This window comes from Zonotrichia albicollis, chromosome 1 (genome assembly GCF_047830755.1).
Source record: "Zonotrichia albicollis isolate bZonAlb1 chromosome 1, bZonAlb1.hap1, whole genome shotgun sequence".
NCBI lineage: Eukaryota > Metazoa > Chordata > Aves > Passeriformes > Passerellidae > Zonotrichia > Zonotrichia albicollis.
In genome coordinates this window covers 137,213,221-137,224,234 of record NC_133819.1, presented here as the reverse complement: position 1 = coordinate 137,224,234, position 11,014 = coordinate 137,213,221, and the positions used below count along the sequence as shown (strand labels likewise).

The 11,014-nt window shown below is 39.6% G+C and overlaps 1 protein-coding gene across 2 annotated transcripts in view; it reads right to left on the bottom strand.

Annotated features, from left to right (window-relative positions):
* Positions 1-923: 923 nt before the first annotated feature.
* The window catches only part of LOC102066281 (ATPase family AAA domain-containing protein 2), a 24,695-nt gene continuing 14,604 nt past the window's right edge, over positions 924-11,014 (bottom strand). For both annotated transcript variants that reach the window (XM_005479711.3, XM_074555722.1), the window contains 6 exons: positions 10,419-10,602; positions 8,672-8,857; positions 7,421-7,556; positions 7,067-7,185; positions 4,718-4,846; positions 924-3,451 (listed from right to left, as the gene is read on the bottom strand). In XM_005479711.3, the coding sequence (XP_005479768.2) occupies positions 3,413-3,451; positions 4,718-4,846; positions 7,067-7,185; positions 7,421-7,556; positions 8,672-8,857; positions 10,419-10,602 (793 nt within the window). In that variant the 3' untranslated portion in view covers positions 924-3,412. The remainder of the gene's footprint in view (positions 3,452-4,717; positions 4,847-7,066; positions 7,186-7,420; positions 7,557-8,671; positions 8,858-10,418; positions 10,603-11,014) is intronic.

The window sequence follows — 11,014 nt, the reverse complement described above, 5'->3', positions numbered from 1 at the left end:
AAGAAGTACATAAGGACTACAAAGATGTGAGGAAGTTATTCAGGTGTGGGGGCCTGAATACATGTTGTATTGTAAGATCTGTGTGTGTCTAGGTTACTCCAAACGAGCTGCAGCTGCAGGGTCCTTAGTTGGGCAACAGCTGTAGCTCGTGAGGGTAACTGAGATAAACAGGGGTGGGTCGAGAGCCCAGGAGGAACCCCTGAGAAGAGTGCTGCAGAGAAAGGAGAAGAGCCAGAGAGCTGGGACTGCAGCAAAGATTACAACAATTGGTGACCCCGTGTGAAGACGAACGTGCAGCCAAACATCGAGAGAAAGAAGGTATGGAATTCCCCGGACAGCCGAGAGCTGTGGCAGCCTGAGAGCTGGGACTTTGGAGTAGCAGCCAGAGAGCTGGGACTATAAAAGATAGGACAGCCGAGAGCTGTGGCAGCCTGAGAGCTGGGACTGTAGAACATAATATGGCCTTTGAATTAAGGAGCTGTAGCAGCAGAAAGCTGCAAGAATATGGCCTTTAAGGAAAAGAGCCTTGGAACATCTAAGGACAGCCGAGAGCTGTGGCAGCCTGAGAGCTGGGACTGTACAGGGATATGTATATATTCTATGGTTACATCTAAGACAGCCGAGAGCTGTGGCAGCCTGAGAGCTGGAACTGTATGTATATTGTTATTGTGTAATTGTTAAAAGAAAAGGGGGGAAATGTGGGGGCCTGAATACATGTTGTATTGTAAGATCTGTGTGTGTCTAGGTTACTCCAAACGAGCTGCAGCTGTAGGATCCTTAGTTGGGCAACAGCTGTAGCTCGTGAGGGTAACTGAGATAAATAGGGGTGGGTCGAGAGCCCAGGAGGAACCCCTGAGAAGAGTGCTGCAGAGAAAGGAGAAGAGCCAGAGAGCTGGGACTGCAGCAAAGATTACAACATTCAGGGAGAAAATTAATAGGCCAAAGTTCAAGTACAACTTTGCTAGGGCCATAAAAGGCAAGAGAAAATGTGTTTACAAATATATCAGCAACAAAAGGAGAGCTATGGAGAATCTCCATCCTTTACTTGACACAAAAGGAAACATAGAAATCGCAGACTTCAGGGTACTCACCCCTTACCCTGGAAGACGGGGACTGGAAGCAGAATACAGTCTATATAATTCAGGAGAAAATGGTTAGTAAACTGCTACATTGCTTAAAACACCCATAAATCTATGGGCTCTAATGGGATACACCAAAGGGTACTGAGGGAGCAGGCAGAAGAACTTGCCAAGCCACTTTCAATCATTTACCAGCAGTCCTGATTAACTGGAATTGACTGGAAGCTGACAAATATAACATCCATCTACAGGAAGGGTTGGAAGGAGCATCCCAGAAGCTACAGGCCTGTCAGTCTGACCTTGGTGCTAGGGAAGGTCATGGTCCAGAGGATGTTGTTTATGGGTTTATGAAAGGTAGGTGCTGCCTGCCTGATGAGCTTGATCTCCTTTTACAACATGGTGTTCCTGCTTGGTGGATGAGGGGAAGGCGGTGGATATTTTCTACTTGGACATTAGTAAAATCTTTGATAGTGTCACCCATGGCATTCTCCAAAAGAAACTGTCACTGTCTGCTCATGGCTTAGACTGCAAAACCAAAGCAGCAATTTTAAAGCAGATTCCCCAATCCTTTGCAAGGAAAAAAACTCACCAAAAAACATCAATGCACCACTCCAATGATTTCTTCTTTCTTAGTTCAGTAGTTTTGAAACTGATGGATAAAGAAAATAATAATAAAAAAAAAAAACCTAATCCATGTAGCTGAAACTCCTGGAAGTGTTCCTTGGGAAGGAAACAGAGTCCATGACAAGCCTCACTCCAAGGCAGGGCAGACCATTTCTGACTTGGATTTGGTCTGTGTTTCCCATGGAAATGCAAGACAGTCTGGAAAGAAGAGCCTGACTTGGAAAGATAAGAATTTTAGCTTTTGAAAGCTATGTTAAAAATACTGAACTCCTGCAAGTTGAATTATCCAGTCATTGAAGTAGCAACACTGAGATGCAGAAAGCATGGGCTACATGACATGCTTTATAGTCATGTAAGTTGTCTCTTTTTTACTAAGCTAGACCAAGATTATAAATAGTTTAAGTAACATTTTCACCAGTTTAGATTATGAGTTTTAATTAAGCACAAATGAGTCCTGATTTCTAAAGAGAGTTTTGTTTTTAAAGCATCTAAAGTAAAACATACAAACACTTGACTAAAGAGTATTTCACAGGTACTTGAGGCCAGCTAAAATGCAATCAGAGGTTATGTATTTTTATCTTACGCACTGGTCCTGATGCCTTTTTGTCATCAAAATACGGGCACTCTCTGTGTGACCATTATTAAAATAAGACCAAAGCAGTGTCTAAGATTATCTTCGTAAGATAACTTCACAGGTAAGAAACTGAATCAAAATAAACAGGAAGAACAAACAAATCAGCAAACCAGATCAGCACATCCAGATGCATCAGCTACTGAGGGAGGAGGATCAAAGGAGGTGAACTCCTGGAGGAAGCTGCACCACAGCTACCTACGAGGCGGCAGTGCCACCCCAGCCTGCCTGCTTCTGCACCCTGGGCACTTAGGTGCCTCCTGACCCATCCCATGAGGTGACAGGGCAGCCAGAGCCACAAGTGTGTCCTACTTCTGGCCCCTCAGCTTCTCTTCACTAGAAATAAACTTGAAGCAAAGAAAAAAAATAAGCTGTTCCAGTGTCTGCCAGCGATAAAAAATGTTTGGAAGGTTTGCGACAACAGCAGGAATCAGAATCAAAACACTTTAGAAGAATTCTATGCTGTTCTCTTGAAAAGAAAACACTGTTGTCCTGAAACAGGTTCTTTCACCCAGTGTGCAAAAGACTGAGCCATACAAAGTAGAGGTATTGGATTTATTTTCAGTTCTGCGCAGAAAAGGGTGGTAGGCAGTGAATCCACAAAGCCGGCATACTGATTATCAAAACTTTCCAGACACTAATGTTGATTGGCTCCCAATTACACAATCTTCCTATTCATTAATATTCAATCTTCTATTGGTGGAATGATTCTCTTGCTTCATATGCTAATTACCCCACATGCTCCATCTTTTTTCAAGCTGGTGCCCGCTTTTCTCCCGCTGATGCCTTCCCTTCTTCAGACACATCCTTTCTCAATCCAGTGGGCATGATCTACTTCTGTAATTACCTAGTTGAATAAACTTGGCTTGTTTTGTTCCTCATACTCTGGCATTATATTGGTCATTTCACCAAGTGTCACTGGTTCAGCACTCTGTTATGTCTGGTGTCAGTTACATACTTGGCTTCTTTCTTCTCATCTTTTTTCCTATAGCTGTTACAATTAGTGAGACATGCTAAATATAACTTATCTATTTGGGAGCCATATATTACAGTGTGTCAAGTACACTGACGCCAAGTATCACAGCCAACTCAAGGCTGCAATTTCTTTCTTCATTTCCTAATAACAGAAAAAAAAAGACAAATTAGAAGTCAGTGCAAATACAAGCCTGAGAACCCTGATAACTTCTTCATCAAAAGAATCAAGAATCTGTACATATGTGTTAGTGATATTTAGCCAATACATGTGCTACCACCATCACAATTCCTTTCTAGCCCCACTAGCTTCAAACAAGTCCTTAGGCACCCAAAGCAGAGAGTAGGCCAGAGAAATTGCAGGAATCTATCTCAAGGAACAATGGATCTCTATCAAGGTGCTTCCTATGATAAAAAAGAATACAGTTCCTGAAGAGCCACTACTGAAAGCTGGAACTAAAGCTAAAAGTAGACACAGAAAATGAACAAAGAAGTCAAGTCCAGTCACAAAAGCCCACAAGCCCTGGTATAACAGAAACAAATCCTTCCTCATACTAAAACACATAATTTTGCTAGATGAGAGAAGGGCACATTTTTCAGGAATGGTCTCCTTGGCTAAAGAGAAGAAGCTTCCTCTTTTTTTTTTTCTTGAGGCAGACTTAGAAGAATAAATAATTTTTCACAATTTCGTGTATAAACATCTGAAAGACAAATGGATTCAAGGATCTTAAAGACTGAATACTCAATCTATCTAAAACAACTTAATACTGAGAATGCCTGCCTGGGACCATGGATGCCTGTGGAAGATTTCTGCTGAGCTCCACAACTCGGAAATACTCTCTCAGTGGAGGAGATTAGAGAGTTGGACTCAGTAGCATCAAAGCATTGTAGGCAGAAAATTCCCCACATATCATATTAAAGATGCTTGAGCCATGCCAAGTTAAAAAGGAAGTCTATTGAGCCTACAGCAAATACTGAAATTATTGTAATGTTTCATATTTAATTTCTTTTCAAGAATGGAATGAGTGCTATCCAAGTGTTACCCTATGTGCCTGCCTGCAAGGAAAGAAATAGGAAGTGGCAGACTGAGAAAAGTGCTCTCCTTTCACAGCCCCCATCTTCTTTATAGAGCTGGAAAAGTTCTTCAGAAAGACTAGTGACAGATAAATTGGTTTCAGAGGCCTGTGTACGTGAACCCATTGCCTTTTTCTACCAAAATTACCAACAATTATGCAAAATTCAATAGTGGGTTTGCAATATGAGTAGATGTCTTCTATCCAGAAATGAAAGTCTTGTAACACAGGCAACTAAGCAGTAAAGAGTGATAAATAAGTGTGAGCACATACATATGCATAACATACATATACATAATACCATGTGACAGAAAGTGCTATAAGACAAAAACAATTACCTCCACTAATTTGGTTTTGTCTGGATTTTCCCGCTGTTGATAAATGCACATGCTAAGAACAGAATATAGTTTTGCCATGCTCGATATACTGACATTCTCAGTTGCTGTGACGACAGCATCCAACAATTTCTGAAGACAAAAAAGTGGAAACTACAATTCAGAATAGGACAAGGTATGTCCTACTTTTGTATCTTGTGAAATAAAAGTGGCACTTTGGAGAGCTGATTAAATATCTCACAAGATTTAACTGGAGAAAACAATTTCTCACACTTCAGACAAAAGGAAGGTTTAAAGTTCAGACAATATTTTCTTACTCATCAATCTATGACATCAGTGATCCTAACTGCCAATCAACTGCCTCCAGAACAGAGGGGAATGACACAATCCACTTTGTTACAGAGTACCTGCAACTGAGAAGCCACGGTTGTATTTCATTAGAAATGCAATACAGGGCCCTGGAAAATATGTCTTTGGAAGACAAGTTACAGATCTTCCAGGTACAGCTCCTTAGGTGCTCACCCCTACCCATTAGCTGGATGTTACTGTGCCAAACAGCAGCTAGCTCCTATCTTTCAACTCAGAAGTGGATGAACTAGCAGAACGACCGCCTGTAGCAAATTGCCAATCTGGCATACAGTTCCTTCTGTTGTGGAGATGTGAATGTGATAATCTGTGGAAATGCAACACTACCAAGCCAGTGGCACCACTGCTGTCCAGTAACTCTGTGTTGTGTGAGGTTGTGAAGATACAGCTTAAGAAAGCAGCTGCATCAAATGAAAATATTACTGCCTCACAGCTGCTTGCCATTAACTCAGCCCTTTTCAGATTAGCTAGGACAACATTTGAGTATTTCCCTGAACTTCCTTCTATCCAACGTACAGCTAGGAGGCACAAAACCCACACAGCTTTCAGCTGCTGCAAGCACAACACGTAGGACATGACAGCGGTGCATGGCCAACATCTCCAGTGAAATGACCTCTAATTGCTGCCACGCAGGTGAGTGCATGCTTTTCTATTTTTCGTCAAGTTGTATGCCTATTACCAAGCAAATAAACAAACAAAAACTGCCACTAATCAAACCAACTTAACAAACCCAAACAAATAATAAAAAACATCCTATCCCATACAAAACCAAGCAGATATATTTTGGAGGTTCACGCAGCTTAATGACTTCAGGAAAGTTCCAATGAGGTTCTCTGGTACAAGTGTCAAGTTCCAGTGACACTCATGTTAAGGAAATAAGTTTTCTAAACAGACATGTTTCATGACTGTAGCTTTCTCCTCACAGCTGAAAAATATATATAAGCTGAAATATCGTACCCTTTCTCCAGCTGGAAATACCTTTGGAGCACAGCACTCTCACTCTAGAAAAACCTATGTGGTTTCTCTCCATATGCAGGCAGATGTGAACAACAAAATCCCCTAAAATTTGCTTCCTTAGGACACCAGCCTTAGAATGCTAGTTTCACTTCTACAAACTATGTCACAGCTTAAAAATGTGACAGAAATTGTTTGGATAAGCCCCTTCATCAGAGGAGATACCACTCTGGTCATATTATCCCCATACAGAGGAAACATCCAAACAACACTCCCTTTCTCAGACAGATAAACACTGGCCTCCTCTGCTTTGACCAAACTCCAGGAGTTCAGCCAGCAACTTCCCCCATTTTCGCCCAACCAATATTCCCTGAAAGTCAGGTCCTTCTTTTATACCCTCTCCAGTTCAAGCAAAGGAACCTCTTTTAACCCCTGCAGCTAGGCCCACTTTTGACCCTTTCCCCAGCTATAGCCTAGGATAACAACTCCTCTCCTATAGGGGATTATAAAAACCTTATAACTCTGTAACTGTAAGAACGTAAAATTCTAACACTGGATTTTGAAAGAATTCTGCAAAAGTGAGTATTAGTATTTTATCCAGGATGTGCTTTAGGTCAACCGGCTAATTTCAGGTTTAAAGCCATAACTGCTAAAAATCAAGGTCCTTTTCTGGTTCGAAATACATGAAAACATGCAAACAGCAAAACAAAACAACCTTACCACAATCCATCATAAAAACTGCATTAATAACTAACAGTAATAGAAGGTTGTCATTGGGCTATATTAAAATCTAACAAGCCCTTTTACATTAAAAATTAGGACGAGAACCCCATCTTCTAAAATACGGCAAGAGCAGCAGTTTACACCAGCTGCAGAAACAACTGTCATAGTCCCTTACAGGCTGAATTATTTCACAAGCTATATATCCCTCTCGTAAATTGTTTGAACTGGCATTGGTTAACAACTGACTTAATTCACAACCATAAAGAAAATGTCCTACTTCAGTATTAACAAAATTGAAGTTAGACTTACTCTGAGCTCAGAGTAATCTACAAACACTCCTCGTTTTAGAATTTTGATTGCTTTCTTGTCCAATACTTGTGGTTGCCCATCCACCTGAGAACATCTTGCAGAAGGGTGTGCCTGTGAATCTGGAATAATGTAAATTTAAGTCAGGATTTCTCTTAATGTGGAAGAGAGTATCACCTAAGTATCCTGTACCTGAAATAGAGTACCTCTCTGCAATAACAGAGAAAAATTTTAGTCAATTCATGGTGCTCAAATGCAAGTACATGAAAAATGATTGATAGAGAATTATCACCAAAGCAAATACTGTATTAGCTGTTAACTGACAGCAACAAAGTTGTATAGGTAGAAAATCCTTACCTGCATTGTTTCTTGATGCAGGGGGTTCAGCAGCTTGCTTCATAATCAAGTTCTCATAAAACCCTCTCCTTTCAGCACAGGTAGGCCGTGGGATATTGAAAACTTCTTCACGATTAGTATTAAACAATGTTTTTATCTAGACCATGAGAAGAAAAGAGATTTCAGATATAAGGCCACAAAGACTTTTTATTTTCTATTCCAAACAGATGAGTGTATTTCTAAATTACACTGAATACTCATCTAGATAAAATAAGCTTTAAAAGTCAACTTCTTGGCCTTAAAAGGCTGGATTCCCATAGCACTGCAGACTAAAATACCTTCTCTAATCAACCTTCTCAAGTTTAAGATCCATGAGAAGAAGTATGATAAACCAGTCAGAAAGGGGTGACATTTACCTCCCCAAATACTGCTTACTGTACATTTACCCAGCTTGATGTCCTTCAGCTTGAATATTTATGACAGTTATAGAGGGATGAGGCAGGGATTGGCAGACAAGTGACAATTTTTGGTAATGTGGGATTCTTGTTTGTTTTTTTTTTTTACCTTATTTACTTATTATTAAGTACCTTATTTTAGAAGGTACTTAATAATTTTATAAAAACTTTGCTCTTATACAAAACAATCAGAGCAACATATTAATATTTTAAACACCTTCCTTTAAAGAACACTCAGATTCTAGAAAACACAGCATGTGTTCTTAATTAATTTCATTAAGAAATACAACTAAAAATTGTTTTCCAAGTTGCTTAAACAGAAGTTTGTCCTTAGCTTTTTAATTTGCCAAGTTTCCACCCAAATGAAGAAATTGATTTTTTGTGAAATAATTTAAATTAGAAATTACATTCTATCACTAACAGTATGACCACAGCACTTTTTCAGTAAAAATGTTTTCAGAAAAACAATCTTTTTCCGAGCTATCTTTCAAGCACTGTGTATTCTTCACTAAATACACACCAAACCATCTCAAAGCTACTGAACTGGCTGTCTGAAGTGCATCTATATGTCTGTCTAGTAAGCACAAGTGTGTGAGAAGGGAAAAAATGTTGGGTCAAAGTCAATCTCTTCACTCAGAAAACACTTTAGACAAATGCTTTCAGCATTTTTTATTCTAAGAAAATTTTAAGAGGTTCTGGTGCCTGAGTAATAACAGCATAAATTGGCTTAAGAGCAGCAGAGTACTCCAGCATTTCAAGAAGTTGTAAACTAGCAAGAAACTGAGTAACAAAGAAAGAAAATTATTGGCAGAAATACCTCCTCAGGGAGATCTTCATGTGGCACATCAGATGTTGCAAGGAGCAAAACTGGAGCAAAGTATGGAATGTTATTCAGCAATCCTGTAAAACCAGCTTTCAGTGTAGGTCCAACAGCCTCCCACCACGAAGAGATTTGTGGGATATAAATGATACTTGGTGCTGTCCTTTGAGCTTCTCTTATCAACTAGTAAAATGAAAGCTTGGATAAGAAAATTGCATCATGTAGAACAGGCCACTGAGTAACTACGTATCAGTCAGACTGTCTTGTGAAATAGGAGCGCATAAAGCCAAGACATCAAGACAAACCAATGAATGAACAATTCCTTAACAATAAGGTAACATTTTCACTTTGAGTCAAACATAGACATTGCTATGCAGACAGAAACAGAACTGAATCAGATTTCAAAACTACTTAGGGGTAAGGTAACTCCTAAAGAGCCTCAAAACTCAGATGATGTGATGATGTGCCTGAAAAATCAAGACTAATCCTTCAGCAAGATGTGTTAGCCTGGAGAAATCACTACATAACTGTGCCTGCACCATTTCCATTTCAGTTCATTTGCCCATACCCATGTTAGACTGGAGCACAGCCTGAACAAAGACCTATGTGAAAAAATGAGGGCTAGCACAGTAAAATAAGACTGGTCACAAATAATAATTTCAAGAACATTTGAAACATATAAGAGGTCACTAGTCCTTAGCCTGCCTGAAGAGCTAAATAGCTCAGAGCCTCTCATTCCTCTCATTATCAAAGCATCCACCAGACCAGATGATGTGCTTTGAAAGACCACAAACCACTGCCTACAAACGGCACTTCAATAACAGAAGAGGACACAAATCTACTTCATGAGGGAAGTGGCAACAGTGCTTTCACACGACAAATTTCTCCATGCATCATTTCAGAGTAAGAATATGTAGGGAGTCCCTGTCACAAATGTGTGATATATCCATGCAGCAGTCAGGGTATTTAAACAGCCATAGGTGCAACCATGACATAAAAAAAAGGGAATTGCTCCTCCTGTATGGCAAACGAGTATCCAGTCACATGATGAGTCTGTCCTAACTTGTACAGCTCTAAAATGCTGCTAGTAAAGATAAACATATTTTAATACAGCAATGCCAAGTAATTAAATTGAATTCCTGCCTAAAACTAAAAAAATCAAAACTGCAATAATCTGCTTATATTTTTTTTCTAGTTAAGGGACACACATCAGTTTGCACATTTAAGCATTCCATTAATTGGAATGCTTTCATTGCATTTCACTGCAGTAGTACAGACTGGATTTGTATATTCAAAAAAACTTCTTTTCACAAAAACTTTGGCTGCCTTACAAATACGATAAAAAAAAGGTTACAAAAAGTGCATGACACCATCAGGCTGATGCAGAGCCAGCTACTGGGAGCAGAGAGACCTAAGAAGTAACAAAACCAACTTTCTGGATCCCATCAAGACCAGCAGGATCACTTGCCACAAAGAGGGGCTTATTAGCAGCCCCTCCCACCTTCCCAAGCTGCTAGCAACATCCTCTTTCATTTCAAATAGAAATGAAACATGGCTATGTAAAAATCTCTTTATTCAGTATCATTCCATCTACAAGAAAAGTGAATTTTCAGACAAAAGTAAACACATAACAGCACATTCAAATCAGGCCAACTCCACATTAACAGTAATTTGTGCTTATGTTACTAGTTTATATACAGTTCAAGAATCCTATGAGAACAACAACAGCAGCAAAAAAAGATACCTGTGAACATGTTTCTTCCTGTGATGTGGTGCTAACAAACAAGGTGGGTAGATCTAGTGTATAAGCTGGAAACTTTTCCAGGGCATGTAATATGGCAGGTGCCAAATCAAAAGCCTGCCCACATCCTGGCTCTTCAACTAGTAAGAACCGTGGCCTGAAAGATGTTGGCTGGTAAGAAGGATTTCTACAACAGTAAGAAGAAAAAAAGTTTTAAAAAGTGTGATGAAGATGCACAGAGACGTTAAATACTTTTCCCTTTGTTTTTTTTTTTTTGGTAAATACGTTCCATGTTCCACTAAATAATAAGCTGCTCTGTGATTCTGTGATCAAGAAGACCAGTCTATTTATCAAAGTCTATTTTCTCAAAAACTGGTATCACTCCTCTGCTAAAACATCCTGCCAGTTCCCAGCATGTCTATTATTCCTTTGGCTGGGTTAAGTAACAGTTCTTAAATCCCACAGGGGGAATGTCCAGACAAACACACACAAAACAGCTGGTCAGTAACCTGATAACAGGGCAAAATAACAATTCTTACAGCTCAAACCAGTCTGAGTCTCTTTACTGTCCATACACAGCCATTTTTTGGGTCTCTTTA